General features: G+C 48.1%; 1 protein-coding gene, 1 long non-coding RNA gene and 1 other non-coding gene across 3 annotated transcripts in view; 1 reads left to right on the forward strand and 2 right to left on the reverse strand.

The window, feature by feature from the left end:
- FHAD1 (forkhead associated phosphopeptide binding domain 1) overlaps positions 1 to 20,550 on the reverse strand; it is a 139,021-nt gene that overhangs the window by 46,426 nt on the left and 72,045 nt on the right. Inside the window, exons 11-15 of the mRNA XM_073804661.1 lie at positions 17,032 to 17,139; positions 14,216 to 14,299; positions 13,027 to 13,179; positions 11,961 to 12,156; positions 916 to 986 (exon numbers count right to left, since the gene is read on the reverse strand). Coding sequence (XP_073660762.1) covers positions 916 to 986; positions 11,961 to 12,156; positions 13,027 to 13,179; positions 14,216 to 14,299; positions 17,032 to 17,139 — 612 coding nt within the window. The remainder of the gene's footprint in view (positions 1 to 915; positions 987 to 11,960; positions 12,157 to 13,026; positions 13,180 to 14,215; positions 14,300 to 17,031; positions 17,140 to 20,550) is intronic.
- Positions 1,023 to 4,958, forward strand: LOC109547261 (uncharacterized). The gene is made up of 2 exons (XR_012327930.1): positions 1,023 to 1,954; positions 2,679 to 4,958. It is a non-coding gene; the product is annotated as an uncharacterized lncRNA (long non-coding RNA).
- LOC117309680 (U6 spliceosomal RNA) lies at positions 4,686 to 4,792 on the reverse strand. The gene has a single exon (XR_004523992.1). It is a non-coding gene; the product is annotated as a U6 spliceosomal RNA (small nuclear RNA).

The following is a 20,550-nucleotide window of genomic DNA, read 5'->3' on the forward strand; positions in this document are numbered from 1 at the left end:
CAGATAAGTGTGGCAGAGGCTGTATGTCCTGCAAAGCCTAAAATGTTTACCATCTGGCCCTTTACAGAAGAAGTTTGCTGACCCCTGGACCAGATGGTCTTTGGGGTTGATCGTAATGCTGGTCCCAATATTTCACCCTTCCTCTATTCATATCTTTGGCTCTGTAACTTGCAGTGCCCACCCATATGCTGCCCCCTGACACTGAACTCAGTCATGTGACTTGCTCTGGCCAATGGGATGTTGGCAGACATAACACAAGCAGAGGATTGAAAAGCACTCCGTGATTGGGCCTGCTTTCTCTTCCCGATGTCTGCTTCCTCTGCTAGCACCATGAGAACGTGCCCAGGCCAGCCTGCTGGAGGATCAGAGACACGTGGAACACGTGGAAGAGAGCACAGCTGCTCCAGCTGAGGCCAGCCTATATCGACCAAGGCCCAGCCAACACCCAGACATGTAAGCAAGACCAGCGGACCCACCTAGTGCTGGCCCCAGATGTGTGATCAGTAGACAGTAACTGTGGAACACTGCTAAAAGTGTTATGGTTGTTTATTATACAGTCTTAATACGGCAATAGCTACCAGAGAGATACAATCCCTAAGGATAATTTTGCCTCTAAAATGTCGACATTATGTAACTTTTCGTAATTCTGCTGCCTATACTGTGGCTAGCTGTACTGTAAAGATCTGATGGCATTTAAATTTTTCTGGTTTTTGACAGAGGAAAACAAGCCTCCTTGCTCTCCTGGGAGATCTCAACCACCCTGTCTGAAGCATTTCGTGTGCAAATGGAGGTATCATTTCACCTTTTGGAGGATGTGTGCTGACTACCTAACAGAGGAGAAACAGAGTTAAAATGCTCCGGGCTGGGTAAATTCTAAGGAGGAGCTGAAATGAACTTTTGAAGTTCAAAGATTACCTGAAGTTCCTGGGTCCAGCTTGTAATTTTTTTATAATGTTCCAGAAGGTATTTCAGATACAAAGACAATCCTTAAAGAGAGAAGGAAGAAGAAGGTAAGTATCAATTCAATTCACTTCCTTTGCTTTCTGAATAATGTCTTCACAGAGCTTGCCGACAGGTGGGTGAGGGCAACGCTGCCCTCCCATCAAGGAAACGTGAATTGCCATCCACCTTGTGTTTTTTTTTTTTGCGGTACGCGGGCCTCTCACTGTTGTGGCCTCTCCCGTTGCGGAGCACAGGCTCCGGACGCGCAGGCTCAGCGGCCACGGCTCACGGGCCCAGTTGCTCTGCGGCATGTGGGATCTTCCCAGACTGGGGCGCGAACCCGTGTCCCCTGCATCGGCAGGCGGACTCTCAACCACTGCGCCACCAGGGAAGCCCCACCTTGTGTTTTTTAAATTGTTGATCAGCTTCGGTTGGGCTCAAGTCCAAGTTTCTTTTTGTGGGAGGACAATAAAAACCACCTGCAGAGCTCCTACCGACTAAGTGTCTACCGTGTGCAGCACTGTGAGCTGAGCAGGGGATGGTATGAAGCCATTCAGTGTGAGAGACAAGGTCTACGTGCCTGGGAGGAAACAGGCAGGGACTCCAGGTGGCGTGGAAGTGATGGCTGAAGGAGTGGGGAAGTGTGAGGGTCCCAGAGGAGGGGCCATCATTCACCTGGAGTGATCACTGGTGGCTGAGGACCCACTGGGCGCAGGCATTGGTGGGTACGCAGAGTTGGAGGGGATGGCGTTTCAGAATGGAAGATGTGGTTGGGTGAATGATGCCTCCCCCCCCAGAGATGTCTGGGTCCTAATCCTTAGAGCCTGTGAACATTACCTAACAGGGCGGAAGGACCTTTGCAGATGTGGTGAAGTGAAGGATCTTGAGATGGGGGCGCTCATCCTGGATCAGCTGGGTGGACCCGATATAGTCGCATGGGTTCTTGCAAGAAGCAGACACAGGGAGTCTGACTACAGACAGACAGAGCCGGTGACGTGACAGAAGCAGACAGGTGAAGGTGCCCCTCTGCCATGAGCCAAGGAAAGCGGGGAATTTTTATTTCCTCGCCTTTTCCAGTCTAGAGACTGGAAAAGGCGAGGAAACGGATTCTTTCCTAGAGCGTCCAGAAGGAACCAGCCCCTTGCCTCTACCTTAGCGAAACTGATTTTGGACCTTTGGCCTCCAGAACTGTAAAAGAATAAATATGAGTTGTGTTAAGCCCCTAAGTTTGTGGTAATTTGTTAGAACAGCCATAGGAAACTAATACGGGAGGTGAAGGCAGGAGGCAGGATGAGAGGTGGGGAAATGCAGTGCATGTTCTGGAAGAGGGTGGAGCTTAACTGGGGTAGAGCAGATGATGGGGGAGGGGAGGAGTAGAGGGAAGAGCTGGGATGGAAAGCTGAGTTCAATTTGTGGCCAGCCTAGAACAGTAGCCTAAAGAGTATAAACTTGAGTTAAACATCACTGAAATGTCATGAGTGTGACCTGTGTGCCTGGCCCTCTGCCAAGCCATCAGCGCATCACCCCACTATATTGTCCCGCCATCGCCTCCTTTTACACATGAGGCAGTCGGGCTCTGAGACATGTGGCTGCTGGACGCCACACAGCTGGCAAATGGCTGAGCCAGGGCTTGGGCTCACAGTGGTGTGACTCCAGGGTCTGAGTCACTGCTATTTCAGCTTCTGATGGAGCAGTGAGTTGGCTTAATGAAGGGTGTTTTTTTTTTTTTTTTTCAGAAGAATAACCGGGATGTATTAGAGACGAAGGAGCCAGCAGCATTTCTTAACTGCAGCATTCTCGACGTGTTGGGCTGGACAGTCCTCGTGGTGGGAGCCGTCCTGGGCACTGTAGGACGTTTAGCAGCATCCCTGGCCTCTGCCTACTGGCTGCCAGGAGCATCACCCACCCAAGCTGTAATTATCAAAGATGAGAGGGTTTCAAGAAAGCAAACCGAGAGGGTTGGGTAGGCCAGAGAGAACATGGCGGGCGGAGGAAGGTGGGGCTTCAGTGCGGGGGGGCCACGTCAGTTTTCAAAGAGGCAAAGTAGGAAGTTGGTGGTGAGCACACAGGGTGTAACGCACTTCAAGGTCTTAATGGGACAGGAGTACGAGCGGTAGAAAAGGAGCTGAAGAAGCAGTGGTCCCAGTGAAGATGCACCAGCTTGAAGCGCATGTTTGATGACAAAGGAGAAAGATGGAGTGAGAGGCTGTGTACGCTGAAGAAGGAGGTCATGATTCAGGAGCTAGTGCACAAGGTGGTCTGGGAGGGAGAGAGAAGGGGAGACTCAGGGAGGGAAGAGCTGCATTTGGAAAGAGAACGTAGTGAGGGAAGATAGAGGGAAAGGAGAAAAGATGGGTGCGGAGGGAGACAGGAGGGGAGCTGAACAGGCTCGTGCCTGGGCCCTTGACCTCTGACAATGCCACTTGCTGAGAATTTCCAGCTTGGAAGAGTGAGAAGAAGAATATTATAATAATAGCAATTCAGTATTAACCACTTGCTGTGTGCCAGGCACCATGCCAGGAGTTTAACACGTGATATTTTCTGATCATTACAAACAGCCCAGCAAGGCAATGTGTTTGCATTTATAGGTGAGACACAGACTCTCAGCAAGGTTAAGCTATGGAGCTGGTAAGCAGTAGGATCAGAATTCAGACCTAGGTCTGTCATTCTCTTTTCAGAGAGACTAGAGGCTGGAGAGTGAAGGGCTGGGCTGGCTCATGTGAAGGGTGTGTGAGGAGAGGGGCACTCGGAGGACCCCAAGATGGCAGAGATGGGTGATGCTGACTTGGGCTGTTGGAAAGAGGGATTTTCTTCTGTGGGAGAAGAAGCAATTCTTGATTATAGTTCTGGTTACAAAAGTTACACATGCCTGTTACACAAATCCAAACAGGGCAGAAACCCATAAAGTGGAAAGTGTCCCCCCGCTGTATCCTCAGTGCTGGCACACAGTAGGCCTGCAATAAATAGTTGTTGAATGACTGAGTGAAAGTCAAGGCTCACGCAGTCTCATCATGCTGGGATAATACTCTCAACACTTATATGTCTTTTCCACCAGATTTCTCCTGTGGTCAGATATTGGCATTTGAAAAAAAAAAAAGGGGAGAACACTGTTCATATTGTATTACAACTTGCTTTTCTTTTTTTTTCACATAAAAATACTGCATATCTTGGATATCTGAGAAAGAGCGATTTTCTATGTATGCAGGGAAGCCTTTTATTTGCAACAAAATCTTGCAGAAATAGACACAGTCAACTGAGCTTGCAAAGAAAAATGTAAGAAGTCCTTTCTTTCCCTTATCAAAAGAAGCTGAGAAACCAGGCAGGAGGAGAGGGGAGCTAACTTTTAAGGTCCTCCTTAGATGTTTCCTATCTTCCAGTGGGACCACACAGTAATCCTTCAGCAATCAGATTTTTTTTTTTTTAGGTCACAGCTTTTTAATTTTTTAATTGAGATATAGTCGATGTACAATATTGTATGTTTCAGGTGTACAACATAGTGATTCACAATTTTTAAAGGTTATATTCCATTTATAGTTATTATAAAATATTGGCTATATTCCCTGTGCTATAAAATATATCGTTGTAGCTTACTTATTTTATACATAGTAGTTTGTACCTCTTTTTTAAAATTGGAGTATAGTTGCTTTACGATGTTGTGTTAGTTTCTACTGTACAGCAAAGTGAATCAGCTGTATGTATTCATATATCCCCCCTTTTTTGAATTTCCTTCCCATTCAGGTCACAAAAATATGGAACGCTTCATGAATTTCCGTGTCGTCGTTGCACAGGGGCCATGCTAATCTTCTCTGTATGGTTCCAATTTTAGTGTGTGTGCTGCTGAAGTGAGCACAGTAGTTTGCTCCTCTTATTTCCCTACCTCTAACTTGTCCCTCCCCCTTTCCCGCTCCCCACTGGTAACCACTAGTTAGTTCTCTATATCTGTGAGTCTATTTCGTTTTTGTTATATTCACTAGTTGTATTTTTTAGATTCCACATAAAAGTGATATCATACAGTATTTGTCTTTCTCTGTCTGACTTATTTCACTAAGCATAGTACCCTCCAAGTCCATCCATGTTGCTGCAAATGGCAACATTTCATTCTTTTTTATGGCTGAGTAGTATTCCACAGCATAGAGATATACATAGATATATCTATATCACATCTATTTTTTGGGGGGGGGGCATGCCATGCAGCTTGTGGGATCTTAGTTCCCCAACCAGGGACTGAACCTGGGCCATAGCAGTGAAAGCGTCGACTCCTATCCACTGGACCGCCAGGGAATTCCCTACTGCATCTTCTTTATCCACTCATCTGTTGATGGGCACTTAGGTTGCTTTCATATCTTGGCTATCATAAATAATGCTGCTATGAACATTGGGGTGCATGTATCTTTTTGAATTAGTGTTTTTCATTTTGGGGGAATAAATACCCAGGAGTGGAATTGCTGGATCATGTGGTAGTTCACTTTTTAGTGTTTTGAGAAACCTTCAAACTGTTTTCCATAGTGGCCACACCAATTTACATTCCCACCAACAGTGCACAAGGGTTCCCTTTTCTCCATATCCTCGCCAACACTTGTTATTTGTGTTCTTTTCGGTGACGGCCATTCTGACAGGTGTTAGGTGATACCTTAATCAATCAGATCTTTAGTAGTGACCCCAGTCTCCTGGGCTGCTCATGACATGATCCAACAATACTTACTCAACCTGGGTTTCCCTGAGGGATTTATTCCAGCACTTTACAGACCCAGCTCGTTACATGCGTTTTATCCCTTAGGACAGTATTTCAAAAGGCAGGTAGTATGGTGGTTCAGAGAAGGGGCTTTGTGGTCAGAGGGACCTGGACAGAGTCCCAGCTTTACCACTCGGCAGCTAGGAAATGCAGCCCGTTGTCAAGAGCTGAGGAAGAAGGCCTGGAAAGAGAACTGAGTGCTCACGGCTAAGAAAATCTGACTTGCTGTCAAATAGAGATGCGGCAGGGGTCACAGGTAAAGGCACCTCGGCGTGAGCAAATCAAGCTGCCCTGCCTGTGTGCATATCCATCTGTCTGCCGTCCACATTCAGTTCACATTAAATCAACAAGTATTCAAGGCTGATGCTCACGGCAGCTACCGTTTACTAAGGCTTACGTGTGACCCCCTGATTTGGGTACCACATCGTTTAATCCTCACAACTACCTGGTGAGATCTTAACCCCATTTTATAAGCAAGTAGGCAGAGGCACACAGAAGTCGACACTTGCTCACACAATGAGTAAGCGCACACTTGAGAGTCAAACCTTAGCAGCCGGTCTCCAAAGCCTGAACTCAGAATTATTCGCTATAATGCAAATGGGGCTTTGCTGGGGCAAGGCCCGCGGTGTGCATCAGACGCCCTTCACTCCAGGGAGTGAAACTCTCAGGTTTGTCTCTGTTCAAGTTAATGACAGAACCTGTCCTCTAGGAATTGGGCGTGTACCTGGTACCCCTCTGGATCTTCGGAGGGCATGTGGGGTCACAGAAAAAACACAAGTGCTAGGCTCACAACGACCTCAGTTTGAGTCCTGACCCTACCATGTACCAGCTGTGCGACTTTGAGCACGTTTCTTAATGTTATGGATACTCAGTTTCCTGACTTGCAAAATAAAGACAACAATAGTACCTGGCTCATTGGGTTGCTGGAAGATGAAAGTACACAGTACATGTAAAACAACTAGCACGGTGACAAGTGCCCAGGAGGAGTTAAACAAACCATGGTTCCTACCCTCCTCTTAGGAACTGTGAACACGGAAGGCTCTTAGGACTGTTTGTGTATGGTGATGCGTGACTGGGGATCCCCTGCTGGCCTCAGTAATGGGAAGTACCTTGAATCACTTATCATGGTGGACTAACACATAAAAAGGTTTTGAGCCAGTTTCTTCATTTCTAAAATGAGGATAATGTTACCTGCCTTATAGAGTTGTTGTGATGATGAACCGAGGTTATGTATGGAAAATACTTAGAACATTGTCTAGAATATAAGTGCTCAATAATGAATGATGGCCACCGTTGTCACCATCACCATCTAATCATTATTCTCACCACCATGACCATCGCCAATCTCATCACCACCATCCTCATCACCTTAATTATCCTCACCATCCTCACCATCATCCTCACCACCACCATCCTTGTGTAGATGCCTCTAGGAACTAGGTACAGCGGTACCTAATACAGAGAATATAGGGGATACTCTAGCTCATCCCATTCTTTTAGTCTTTTGGGGCTTTGCCATAATAGTGCTAGTTCTGGAAGATAAAATGCCTTTTACCACCAACTTCCTCTCCTAATGAATGAATACAGAATGGGCCGTCCTCACTAACTTCCCACATGCTCCGCGGCACGTGGGATCTTCCCGGACCGGGGCACGAACCCGTGTCCCCTGCATCGGCAGGCAGACTCTCAACCACTGCGCCACCAGGGAAGCCCCTGATGGCTTAATTTTGCAACCCATGTTTCTTTATGGTAACGTATGACTAGATTTAGAGACAGAGGCTTCAGTGACTCCTGAAGTCTGGGGAGGGGACAGTGCACACATTGCTTGGCCCCGCTATTACTAGGATAGAGATCATGGTCTTTCCTTGTTTTAGTTCTGATTTTGAAGAACAGTTAGAACTGTGGGCCACGTCTCTCCTGGTTTCATGCACACTCAGACTCTGCCGTGATTACAACAACAGTAATACTGGGGTTGGGGAGGGGCTGGGCTGCTGGGAGAAATCCAGCCCCCCTCTTCTCTATGCTATCTGTGAGGGGGCAGGCACTTACAGAAAAGTTAATCTTGATTTTTGCCTTTCTTTTTAAAGACGTTTCAAAGAAATTCACACCACCTTCTGGATTACCTTAGAGATATCCTGGCTGGGGCTGTTTAATCACCTGAGTTGAAAATCACTCCTCTATTCATTATTGTAAGAATGTCAAATTTGTGCAGCCTCTCTGGAGAGTGATTTGGCAAGAAGGATCAATAATAAATGTTAGAGTTTCCCAGGTGTGGCCCTGGGCTCTCCCTTCTCATTCAACACTTTCTTCCTAGTGATACCATTCACACGTATGGCTTTAGTCATCCTCCAACCATCCACCCGTCCGTCCATCCCATCTGACTAAGCACCCGCTATGTGGCACATGTTCTTCTGGGTTCCGGGGCCACATCACTGATATGGTTGGACATCCAGGGTGACAGCTGCGTCCTTGGCACCTCACTTTGGATGTCTACAGGCACCTCACACTCATCTTCCCCCTCAAACCTGGTCCTCCTGCAGCATTCCTTACTCTGGATTTTAGTGAAGGAACCACATCTGTACTTTTAACACAAGCCAGAAACCTGGAGATCTGTAACCCCCTTTCTCTCCAACACTTCCCTTCTAGCCACATCTAACTCCATCACTGAGGCCTGTTGATTCATCTCTTAAATGCCCCTGGAATCTTCTCTCTTGCTCCATCCCCTCCATTGCCACAGTGAGGGCCACCATCGTGTCTTGTGACAGCCTCCTAACTGCTCTCCCGGGGTTCTGTGCTGGCCACCTTCCTGTACATTTTCCACTTGTGGCCAAGATGACTGTCTCCAAATGCAAGCCTGTTCCATCAGTTCCTTACTTAAAACCTTTCATGGGCTTCTCTCCGCTCTCAGGTTAAAGCAGAGCTTCTTACCAGGGCTCTGCAAGCCCCCGGCCCCACCATGAGAATGCCCTCCCCTCCCCTCTTTGGCAAATAACTCCTATGCATCCTGCAGGTGCCCTGCCGTCCCTGACCAGGTCAGAGCCCTGCACTTCTCCTTCAAAGCAACTGTCACGATTAAAGTTTTACATGTGAGTGATTTTTCACTTAATGCCCCACCCTATTCCTCCCTGAGACCGTAAGATCTACAAGCTCAGGGATAGTGTCTGTTAGCTCCCCAATATTTTATTATGAAAGATTTCAAATGTACAGCGAAGAGGGAGGAATTTTACAGCCAACATCCATATACTCCATGACCTGGATTCTACCTGTTTCTGACCCCATTATATCTCCATCCTGCACTGTGCCTGGTATCTAGGAGGCCTGCGATAAATCTTTGTTGAATGACAGTGGTTCATATCCTTCCACATCTAGGATGATAAAAAGATGAACAGGTATGTGTGAATAATATTTATGTCAGCCTCATCTATTAAGCATGAAAAACTGGAAACAACTTAAATGCCCATGATAGAGGACTGGCTAAATAATTTATGGTACATCCTACAGGATGGGATTCCTTGCCATCAGTGACAGCGATGATGTAGGTCTGTGTGTGTTGACATGGAAGGGTATTCCTGATGTACTCTTAGGAACGAAACTAAAGGAAATTGGGTATAATATGACATTATTCTTTTGTAAAGTTAAAAAATCAATACATGTATATAGGTAGTGCCTATTTTATGCCAGGTACTATTCTAAGTACTTTACAGATATCAATGCATTTTAATCCTCACAATCCTATGGGGTGAGAATTCCCTATTATCCCCATTTTACAGGTAAAGAAACAGGCAAAGAGAGGGGAAGTAACTTGCCTAGAATCACACAGCTCTTTCCATGGGAAAATTTCCATGGGAAAACACAAAATATGATAGTAGTGACAATACCAAACGCTAACGTGGATGTGAAGCAACAGGAACTCTCATTCATTGTTGGTGGGAACGCAAAACAGCCACTTTGGAAAAGAGTTTTGTGGTTTTCTTAAAAACTAAATGTACTCTAGGGACTTCCCTGGTGGTGTAGTGGTTAAGAATCCACCTGCCAATGCAAGGGACACGGGTTCAAGCCCTGGTCTGGGAAGATCCCACATGCTGCGAAGCAACTAAGCCCGCGCGCCACAACTACTGAGCCTGTGCTCTAGAGCCCGCGAGCCACAACTACTGAGCCCATGTGCTACAACTACTGAAGCCTGCGCGCCTAGAGCCCATGCAACGCAACAAGAGAAGCCACTGCAACGAGAAGACCGTGCACCGCAAGGAAGAGTAGCGCCTGCTCACGGCAACTAGAGAAAGCCCGCGCGCAGCAATGAAGACCCAACACAGCCAAAAATAAATAAAATTAAATTAATGAATTAAAAAAAAACCCTAAATGTACTCTAACCACACGATTCAGCAACCGCGCCCTTGGTATTTACTCAAAGGAATTGAAAACATGTCCACACAAAACCCTGCACATGGACGTTTATGGCAGCTTTATTCATAACTGCCCAAACTTGGAAGCCACCAGGATGTCCTTCAGTGGGTGAATGGATAATGGACTATTATTTGGCACTTAAAAAAAAAAAAGAGCTATCAAGCCATGAAAAGACTTGGAGGAAACGAAAATGCATATTACTAAATAAAAGAAACTAATCTGAAAAGTTGTATGATTCCAACTACATGATATCCTGGAAAAGGCAAAAACTATGGTGACGGTAAAAAGATCTGTGGTTGCCAGGGGCTGGGGGGGCGCGGGGAGGGAGCACAGAGGATTTTTAGGCAGTGAAACTATTCTTTTTTTTTTTTGGATAAGTTTCTTTTATTTGGAATAAAAATGTCCAGTTTTGAAAAGAAAAGTTTTCCAAAAAACATAAGTCCTCAAACCACAAGTTTCCCCATGACGAGGTGAATTCCTGAACACTGCAGAGGGATTACTGGAGATGTTGATTACTTAAGACACTAATAGGAAGGCACTGAGGAACAGCAGAGCCAGGCTTCAGTCAGACAGACGTGCGCTGCCGTGGAGGAATTGCATAGGCTGGCTTTGAAGTTGGCTTCTCCTTTGCTTCTTTTTATTTTGTTAAACTTGTAGCTTTACTTTCCTCAATTTCTAGAATATCAGATATTCTGGTTTATGGGTAATCATCATTTTGCTTTATTCCCATGTCCCTGATCTGTAACTTCACCCACCTCACTTCCCCTCTATGGACTCCACGGTGGCTTTGAATGAATTCTCTGTACTTTCTGTTACTATGTAGTTATAGAGTGACCTGAGAAGTGAAACTCATAAATCGAGTTGACCTAATACCAGGGCTTTGTGCACAGAATCCACCCATCTGCTCAGAGATAGCCTGATCTGAACCACATCCCCCACCGTGCTCCCTGGCTTCTGCTTATGGCAGTAGGTTTGGGGTCAAAGGCACCTTCAGGACTGGACCACCTTCCCGGTGGAGAATCGTGACTTACAGGGCCTCTGGTTCCTCTCCGGGGTTGGCCTCATTATTGGTGGACCTGCTGGTTGCAGGACTTAATGAAGCTCAGGTTGTTGATGTCTCATCGCAGAAAGAATTCAGTGAGAGCCAAAGTGATAGGTAAGAAGTGGATTTATTTAGAGAGAAACACACTCCACAGACAGAGCGTGGGCCATCTCAGAAGGTGAGAAAGGCCAGGGCAGTGAAACGATTCTGTATGACATTATAATGGTGGATACGTGTCATCACACATTTGTCCAAGCCCAAACCCATAGGATGGGCAACACCAAGAGTGAACCCTACACAGCACTGTAAATCAACTACACTCCAATAAAATTAAGATTTAAAAAAAAGAGTGAACCCTAATGTAAACCATGGACTTTGGGTGATTATGATGCGTCAATGTAGGTTCATCAGTTCTAACAACTGCACCTCTCTGGTGCTGATGTTGATAATGGGGGAGGCTGTGTATGAGTGGGGACAGGGGCTACCTGGGAAAGCTCTGTATCATCCTCTCAATTTTGCCATGAACATAAAACTGCTCTAAAGAAGTCTCTACTATATATATGTATATATATGGTTACTTCGGAGAGAGAAGATTTAGCATAATTTCGATTTTTCCTTTTGCCTCTGTTGCGTCTCATTTTTCTCCAGTAATCACGTCTCACTTGTATACTTTTTTCCAGGAACACTGCTTCTCAAGTGGTGAAGCAAAGTGAAGTCTGGAGAAGGGAACACTTGGCCACATACCTAAGAAGGCTCCCTCAACAGATGTCCCATCGTGATCAGATTCAGCGCAATATTTCAGTCGTGCAACTAACTATGTGAGAAAAGAGTTGCAATCACCTTTGTCGGAGCTGGAGAACTGGATCCCCACCTCGTGGAGGAGATGCTCCGTTTCCTCCAGCCAGGACAGTGACAGGCGCAAGATGTCCAGCGCCACCTTCTGGAGCCCTGAGACAGGTGGGCTCACCTGCAGGTGCTGCAGGAGGTCGACCTCCTTCTTCAGGTCACTGCTACAGCAAGACATTTTCATGCACGCCTGGAAAGAGATGAGGTCGTGAGGAGCCCGGGCACCATCGCCAGAAATAGCACCTGACGGTTGTGACCCGCGAAGAGCAGTGTTCCTGACGTGCCCGTGAAGCAGGCAGCGCCGTATGTTGGCCGCCCTGTGACGGTCCAGTTCTACTTGCGTTTTTTGGGGGGCGGAAGAAAGGAGGCAGCTTTTATGTCATGTGCTCTGATTTGGACCCTGGATGGTCAAAGAGACCCTTTGTTTAGGTGTACGCACTTCCGAAGCCAAATTGCCAAGGACGATTTGGCTGAAACGAGAACCAAATCTGGCTACAGAATTCTTGCTGAGATCAACACACAAACTGGTCATAAAGTGCGGTTTCCTGATTTGAAAGAGTGCTGACAAGCCAGCATTTGCACAGACTCCCCAGATAGTAGCTGCGTGTTTCCAGAGAAAGCAGAAGCAGCTGCCTGATGTGATAAGCTGGACCCCTGCGTGGGGGCCACGAAGTGGGGGCTCTGCCAGACCCTCTGGTCGCATCTCCTCCAAAGTCAAAGGCAACAAGGCTAAGAGCAGCCTTCCGCTGCTGGGACAGAAAAGAAAACTGCAAATAAAGAGCAGAACGTTTCTTTGGTTTCTCTGGAAATAACACGGGGCTGTTTTTTTCCCTGGGGTCTGGGGCCTCCCAAAGGCAATACTTGGAGTGTGTCGGGCAGCTTCTCCTTGGTCACACCAAGTTCACCTGGGAGGCATTTCTGGAGGTCCTTTGTTTTCTGATCCCAAACAGATTTCTCCAACAAGAGAAAAGGTGGACTAAAAGCAGAGCTGGACAATTTCCTGAACAAGGAGCACAAAAACGAGACACAGGGGACATCTGAGAAATGGAGAAGGGGGCACCTGGCAACTGTCTAAGGATGTCTTCAGCTTCACGATGTTCTCTGTCATTTCCTCCTGTTTGCAGCTGCTGAGCTGGGTCTCCTTCTGCAGGGTCTGCTTTTTCTGCCGAAAGTTGATATTGTCCTCTGTGACCCTGGTGATCTTCTCTATTAACTGGTGAGAAAAAGAAAAAAAAAAGATTTAAAATGCAGGGTGGGGCTTCCCTGGTGGCGCAGTGGTTGGTAGTCCACCTGCCAATGCAGGGGACACGGGTTTGCGCCCCGGTCGGGGAAGATCCCACATGCCGCGGAGCAACGGGGCCCGTGAGCCGTGGCCGCTGAGCCTGCGCGTCCGGAGCCTGTGCTCCGCAACGGGAGAGGCCACGATAGTGAGAGGCCCGCGCACCGCGATGAAGAGTGGCCTCTGCTCGCCGCAGCTGGAGAGAGCCCTCGCACAGAAACGAAGACCCAACACGGCCAAAAATAAATAAATAAATAAATTAATTAAAATGCAGGGTGGCTCTGGGGAGAGGGGACCTGGAGGGCTTCAGCTTAAGCTCAGAGGAGGGAGGTCCTGGCGTGTTTTGGCGATGGCTCTGGAGGGTGGATGTCGGCTCTGTCACCAGGGCTTTTTCCCAGGATCAGAGATGGTTTTTAAGAGCCAAAGGCCTGTCATGTGGCCACGAGTGTGTCCTAGATTCTTCTGCATTCTGGGAGTGACTCATCACGCTGAGCCTGATGCTGTGGGCCCCTAAAAAGGACGTTCTCCAAGAGAAGCCCGTGGGGTGATCTTTTGACCCGTGCGCTGACACCCAGGGTTGGAGAGGATAAACGGAAGAATAATAAGGCAATCGTTACAGCCAGAGGCCCACCCTCACTGCCATATGCCTCTTCAGAAGGAACGAGCGAGCGAGGACGCACCGTCCATGCTGAGGCCGCCCCTTTCCTCGCGGGACTAACGGAGGTTAACCGTGCGGGTCTGGCGACCAGACACGGTCCTGGGTGGTTTAATTGGATTTTCACAGAAACACTGCAAGGGAGTTTAACTGGCTTTTACTTTAAAAGCCAGGAAGTCCCAGAAAATCCTAACAAATCTTTACGGTGTAGCAACAGCGTGAAGAATATGTGCCACCCACAAAAGCCAGGAGCATGTGCTCCCAGTGTCTGGAGCCCCGGGTCCCTGAAGGAGAAAGTGGGGAAGAGGCACGAACCTGCTGATCGGAGACGGGTTTGTCCTGGAACGGTTTCACGTGTCCGTACGTGGCCTTGATGACCTGACTTCTGAAAAGCTCCAGCTGCAGCACAAAGAAAGGGAAGGGGGATGAGGTGAGTGGTGCAGCTGCAGCTGCAAGGCTGGGGGAGGCGCCTCCGTCGCTGGGTCTGGGAGAAATCGGTGAGAAGGCTCTGCACGCCTTTAGCGGTCATTATGGGTAATTAACACCTTCACCTCTCACCGGAAGGGGCAGTGCCCACACAAGAGAGGGGGACCGCAGGCTCTAATGACTTTTCAGGTGTGCCCGCCTAACCCAGCCGACGCACATGGTCAGCACACACACGTCTCGGGCTCTCGGAAGATTATCCAGTGGGAAGTCCAGGGCCAGGAGCGCTCTTCCGTGATTGCTTCGTTGGCAGCAGGCTGTGAGATAAATATTGAGGCTGTCAGCCCGAGCAGCTCGTGTAATCAGCAAGGGCGCCTGGGGAGAGAAGGAGTTGCTGCCTGCTGCCGTTCTGTGCCTTAGACCTTGTGTCCTGAAGACGACGTCTCCTGTATTCCTCTCCAGGTCCCCGGAGCCTGGTGCAGCGCTTGGCACACAGCAGGCACTCAATAAATGTTCATCGAATGCTTATAACAGAAACATCTGTCAGGTCAGATGTTCAAAGTCCTCTATTTCAGTTCAGCCAGTTTTTACTGAGTGCCTCCCTGGTGCTGGTGTCTTCATATTACGGATGATGAAACAACGCAGTTAAATTAAATCAGGGCTTCGAGAATGACGAGTTCAAGATGCCCCAGGCTCATGAGACCTGAACGGCAAAGAAGCCCAAGTTTCTCTGGAAATTTACCAACACGATGGCTCTTGGCCTGGGTTTTTGGCTCACTGGCCAAATGTGGTCATGAAAGGCTCTATAACAGAGCCCTGAAGGACCATAAGGGCCACTGAATCAATGAGAACGTCCACAGGTCCCAAGACACAGGAGTCTGCTGCACACCAGGGAGCTCTGGGAAGCCAAGCAGAGGAATTGTGACTCTCCTAAGGACACCTCTGCAGTCATCCTGCCGGAAGCCAGCCGGGTGATTGGAGGGACTCTGGGTCGTCTGCTGGTTTCATGGCCAAGGGAGGGTCCTAGCTCGCCCAAGGAAGAGGTTATGTAGAGAGGGCCCTGTGGACGATGGCCTGCATTACCACCAGAGGCGCCCTACGGGACTGCTTGGCGGGGGGGTGGGGGTAGGGAGGGACAGGTCCTGCTGGACGATGGCCTGAGTCCTGTGGTCACTGGCCTGGGGAAGGGCAGGACCTCAGGCCGGGAGCGGGCTGTGGAGACAAGGGGGTGAAGCAGGAAAGCCCAGGCAGCGCAGAGAAGACTCGTTCGTCCTCTCTCTCTCGAGTCTAGACCTGGAGGAATCTCAGTGTCTCTGAGGGTCTTCCTGGATGACCCCTGGTCAGAGCCATGACCAGGCCCTCGGCAAGTGGCGCAGATCATGCCCTCAAAGCGGGTATGCGCTGTGGGTGCAGAGTGCCAGCAAGGTGAGGGGTAGCCCAGGTGCACAGAGGGAAGCCCAGGCTGGCGGGCTCTCTGCCTTGCTGAGGGGTCGGCACCCTGAAGGAGAAAGGACAGCGGGGGTGATGGTGTGGAAATTGGTTGAAGAGGCTTTAAAACCCGCCTGAGGGTCAGCATCGTCATTTAACTTGTGGGTGCCTCTGAAGGTCAGCGCGTGGGACAAATTCCGGTCACACTGATGGTTCAGGCTTGGATGCTACCAAGCGGAAGGGCTTTGGGAGCTGGGCTGGGTGGGATGGAGGGCTCCTTTAAGGATTGTGGCTCTTAACCTTTTTTGGTGGTTTACAGACCCTTCTGAGAATCCAGTGAGTGACGAGGTGGACTCATTCTCCCAGAAAAAGAAAAGCACAAACACATACACGCAAAACGTTCTTGGTCCCCCTGGAGCCGTGGCTGCCAGGAGAGGATGCCTTGTGGAGGGGTCCAAGATGGGCTGCCCTCGGTGGGCCGTGTTCTGGAGGGCCAGTGCCCCATCTTGGGTTCTCGTTTGCTCTCCCTTAGCCTCTGGTGAAGGCTCATTTGCATGTTCTGGCCCTCATGTCTGTGCCACGTGTAAGAGGAAGGGCCACTGGGCCATCTTGGGTCACAGCCCTGGGAAATGGCCCTCTCCCCACCCTGCCCATCTCCATCTGGCATAAGCCGTGGTATTCTGGGTTTTAATTTATTAAGAAAAGTGGCAGGACTTCCCTGGCGCTCCAGTGGTTAGGACTCCGTGCTTCCACTGCAGGGGGCACGGGTTCCATCCCTGGTCGGGGAACTAAAATCCTGCAAGCCACGCAGTTTGGCCAAACAAAACAAAACAAAACAAACAAACAAAAAGAAATGCTGCATTTCCCTGGGGACACTGACTGTAGCATCTGTTTGGGGGCCCAGAGGAAGAAAGATCGCTGTAAACGTCAGGACAAAAAATGTGAAGGAGAAAGTGCTAGAAACACCCCTGGGCTCAAGAGCTCAAACCCTTCTCAAGAGGGAAGTGCACAGCTGGTTCATGGGGGCGGGGGTTGAGCTGGGACCGGCTGCTTGGTCGGGGTCCCAGGCAACAGCAGACACTGGAGTGGGCAGCTTCCCAGAAGGAAAAGCCTCTTTAGTGACGTCCACTGGGGACGCGGAAACCGCACAAAGCCCTGCCCTGAGATAAGCGGGTGAGCTGAACCAGGCCGTCTTCCTCCTCTCTCATCCCTGCCGGCCGCTTGGGTGCGGGATTCTGTGGAGGGCACGGGCCCGTGAAGGGGCTCTGCAGTGCGCCTACCTGACCTACTGCCCTTTCCAAATTGGCTTTAATGAGGTTTTCTCTGCTCCCCATTTCTTGCAGCTGAAGCAATTTCCTTCTGGAATCCTCCTGAAGCTTCTCTTCAACCTGAAAGGATGATGAAAGCGTGGGCTTTGCTGCTAATGTGACCATCATGCCCTCTGGGGAAACTCTTCTGGGGGGGCTAATGGCAGTGGGGGAGTCCCTGAGGGGTAGGGACAGCTGCAGCCCAGTGGCAGGGGTCACAGGCACGCACGGGGTGGAGGCAAACTCACAGGGAGTCGCCCCCTACGGGAAGGGGCCGAGCTCTGCACCCTGGGCTCAACTATGTCCTGCCGCAGACTCCAATCCCAGCTCGGTCCCTAACAAGCCGTAGGACCCTGGGAAAGTTATTTCACTGCTCCGTGACTCGGTGGCCTCATCTGTCAAATGGGGATGATGATACCAGTACCACTGCACAGAGTTATTGTGGGGATTCAATGTTTGGAATAGTGCTTAAGGGCTCTGTGAGTGTGTTAAGTACTGTTGTAACGTATGAAAGGTGGACGGGAATGTCCGCCGCACAGCCTCGTTCTAATAACTCGTGATGGGTACTTGGAAATGTTATTATTGGGATTATTATCATAACTATTTGTCGTTACCTCTTTGAGCACACTCACTGGTGGAAACCTCTCTGCAGGCTTGCTAAAGCAATGTCTATTAAGAATTGCAGCCTGCAAAGGAAGGCGTTTAAAAGTGGAGAAGCTGGCCTACTCTTCCCCCCTTGCCTGGGTAACAGTCAACGCGCGGTAGGCTTGGGAATGCTCCACGCTACCCTTTGCTGGCCAGTGTAGGCCTCGCAGCTGCTCAGTTCTTAGACGCACCTGCTGAGCCCTGGGCTCTGGCACTAACAGGAAATGAGGCAAACTCTCGTAAATAAATGGAAAGATTTTGTGCTGAAACCAATTCACAGGCTGTTTATTAGGGATCTGAAGAGGGGGATCACAGGGACGTAATAAAAGGCCCAGAAAAGCCCTTAAAAGCTTTCTTCTGAGTCGTGTGGTGCAGTGGAAGAGCCTCTACCCAGCTCCGTTACCTTGGAAAAGTCATCTAACCTGTCTGGGCCTTAGTTTTCTCCCAGGTCTAAACACGCTCTGACTTCTATTTCAGCAGCCTTTTTCATATGCTGCAAAAGCCAGGTCCAACCTTGGACTCTGCCCTTATCTGTGTTCTCCATGAACGGCCCCCATTCCCATCCCCAAGCCTCAGAGTCACCTTCAGCGGCCGCCCTGCTCCCTCTCTCACACTTGGTGGTCTCACGCCTGTCCTCCAATCCCTCTCACATGCAAGCTGGCCTGTGACAACTGGCCTCCTCGCCTCTAGTTTAGTGTCTTCCAGTGCAATCTTAACGGTACTGTGAGAGTTACCCAGCTGTAAGGCAGCTCTGTCCAACAGAACTTTCTGCAACGATACAGGTACTCTGAGCGAGGCTGTGCTGTCTGATACGGCAGCCACCAGCCACATCTGCGTATCGAGCACTCGAAATGTGGCTGGTGTGACGGAGGAGCTGAATTTAAAATTTTATTTAATTTTGACTAATTTCAGTGTAAACAGTAGCATGTGGCTGTTTGCTACGCCAGGGTAACTGAAGTCAGATGAACCCGGAGCCAGACAAAACTGACTGTGCAGTTGGGTTAGTCCCTGTACTAGTAACTAGTAGCCTTGACTTCCTCATCTGTAAAATGGGGAGGATGATTTCTAGATCACAGCGCTGCTGTGAAGATGAAGAGATGAAATGTTCGGGGTAATGCCTAGTACATGAGAAATTTAACTATCATTTTCACCCTTATTACTGTCCACAAATGTCATTGCATCAGTCCCTTGTTCAGAAGCCTTAGTAGCTCCCCACTGCCTATGGGGTACAGAGCCCAAGCACCCGAACGAAGGCAAACCACCAAGCCAGGGACTTCAAGAAGCCCCTACGAACTCTGGACGAGGTAAACAAAAATGAATCCACACCTAGATAAACCATGAAAAAACTTCTGGAAATCAAGGGAAAAGACAATCTTCAAAGCAACCGGAGAAAAAGACAGATTGTGCAAAGGTACAACAGTTAGGCTTACAGCTGACTTCTAGCTGGAGATAATAGGAGCCACGAGACAATAGTGACAATCTAATGCTACCTCCAATGTGCTGAAAGAAAAGAACCGCCATTGTAGAATTCAACACGCTGTCAAATGTGTTTTAAGAATGAAGGTTAAATATACATCTCCAGACAGACACACAGGCGCATCTGAGGATTTGTCACCAGCAGAGCCACAGTGAGGGAAAACACTAAAGGGTGTTCTTCAGACACAAGAAAAATGAACCCAGGTGGATGATCAGAGAGGCAGAAGAAGACAAGCAACAGTAAGGGTAATGTGTGGATATGATACTGACTATAGAAAAACACTAGTAATGCCTTTTGGGGTTTTAACTATCAAGCGGAGTTTAGAAAATGACAGCAATGGCTTATAAATCTGGAGGAGGTAAGTGAAGTTAAGGTGTTTGAAACTCATTGCACTGTCAAGGAGAAGGGCGTAATTACCAACTACTATTGCCTCCTGGTAAGTTAAGAATGCGTATTGTAGTCTTTAGGACGACTACTAAGAGAATAGTAGAAGAGTGAAAAACTTAATTAGTGTGTGAGTCAAGGATGAATGCTACTGTCTTACTATTACTAAAAGAATAGTAAAAAAGTGAAATATTTCCAAGCTAATAGAGGGGGAAAGTGGAATGAGAGAAAATGAGAGAAATGAGAGAAAACCATCCACTCAGAAGGAGGCAAGAAAGGAGAGAAAAAGGAATATAGCACAGATGGTACAACTGGTACTGAGCATTAAGGTAGATTTAAACCCCAGCACATGAGTAATTACATAATATAAATGGACTAAAAGTCAAAGATTGTCAAACTGGATTTTGTAAAAATGATACACTATTTGGAAGGCATATGTCTAAAACTTAAGACAAAAATTGACAGAGAAAGTATGAAAAAGATATGCTATGAAAACTCTAACCAACAGAAAGCCAGTGATGAAGCTAAATGACAAAGAAGACGTTAAGGGAGAAACACTACTAGAGATGAAAAGGGACATTTCACGATGATCAAAAGTTTTGTTCTACAGGAAGTATTAGGATTCTAAATTTATATGCACCTAGTAACACAGCCTCAAAATATGTAAAGCAAAAATCGTTAATATTAAAAGAAGAAACACACAAATTACAAACATGTTGAGATTTTTAAAACATTCTCAATGACTGATGGAACAAAAAGAAAAAAAATCAATATGAGAATTTAAAGTTGGAACAACATCATTGGCAAACTTGATTGAATGGATCAATTCTTTCTTAGATAATTTCACAATTAAGATTTGAAGGCAGTCTAGGGTAGTGGTTACACACAGGGGCTTTGGAGTCAGGCAGTCCTGGATTCAAGTTCTGCCGCAACTACTTTATGCAAGTGAACTTGGTTAACTTCCTTCACCTCTGTGAGCCTCAGTT

The sequence above is a fragment of the Tursiops truncatus genome, chromosome 1, assembly GCF_011762595.2.
Source record: "Tursiops truncatus isolate mTurTru1 chromosome 1, mTurTru1.mat.Y, whole genome shotgun sequence".
Classification (NCBI taxonomy): domain Eukaryota; kingdom Metazoa; phylum Chordata; class Mammalia; order Artiodactyla; family Delphinidae; genus Tursiops; species Tursiops truncatus.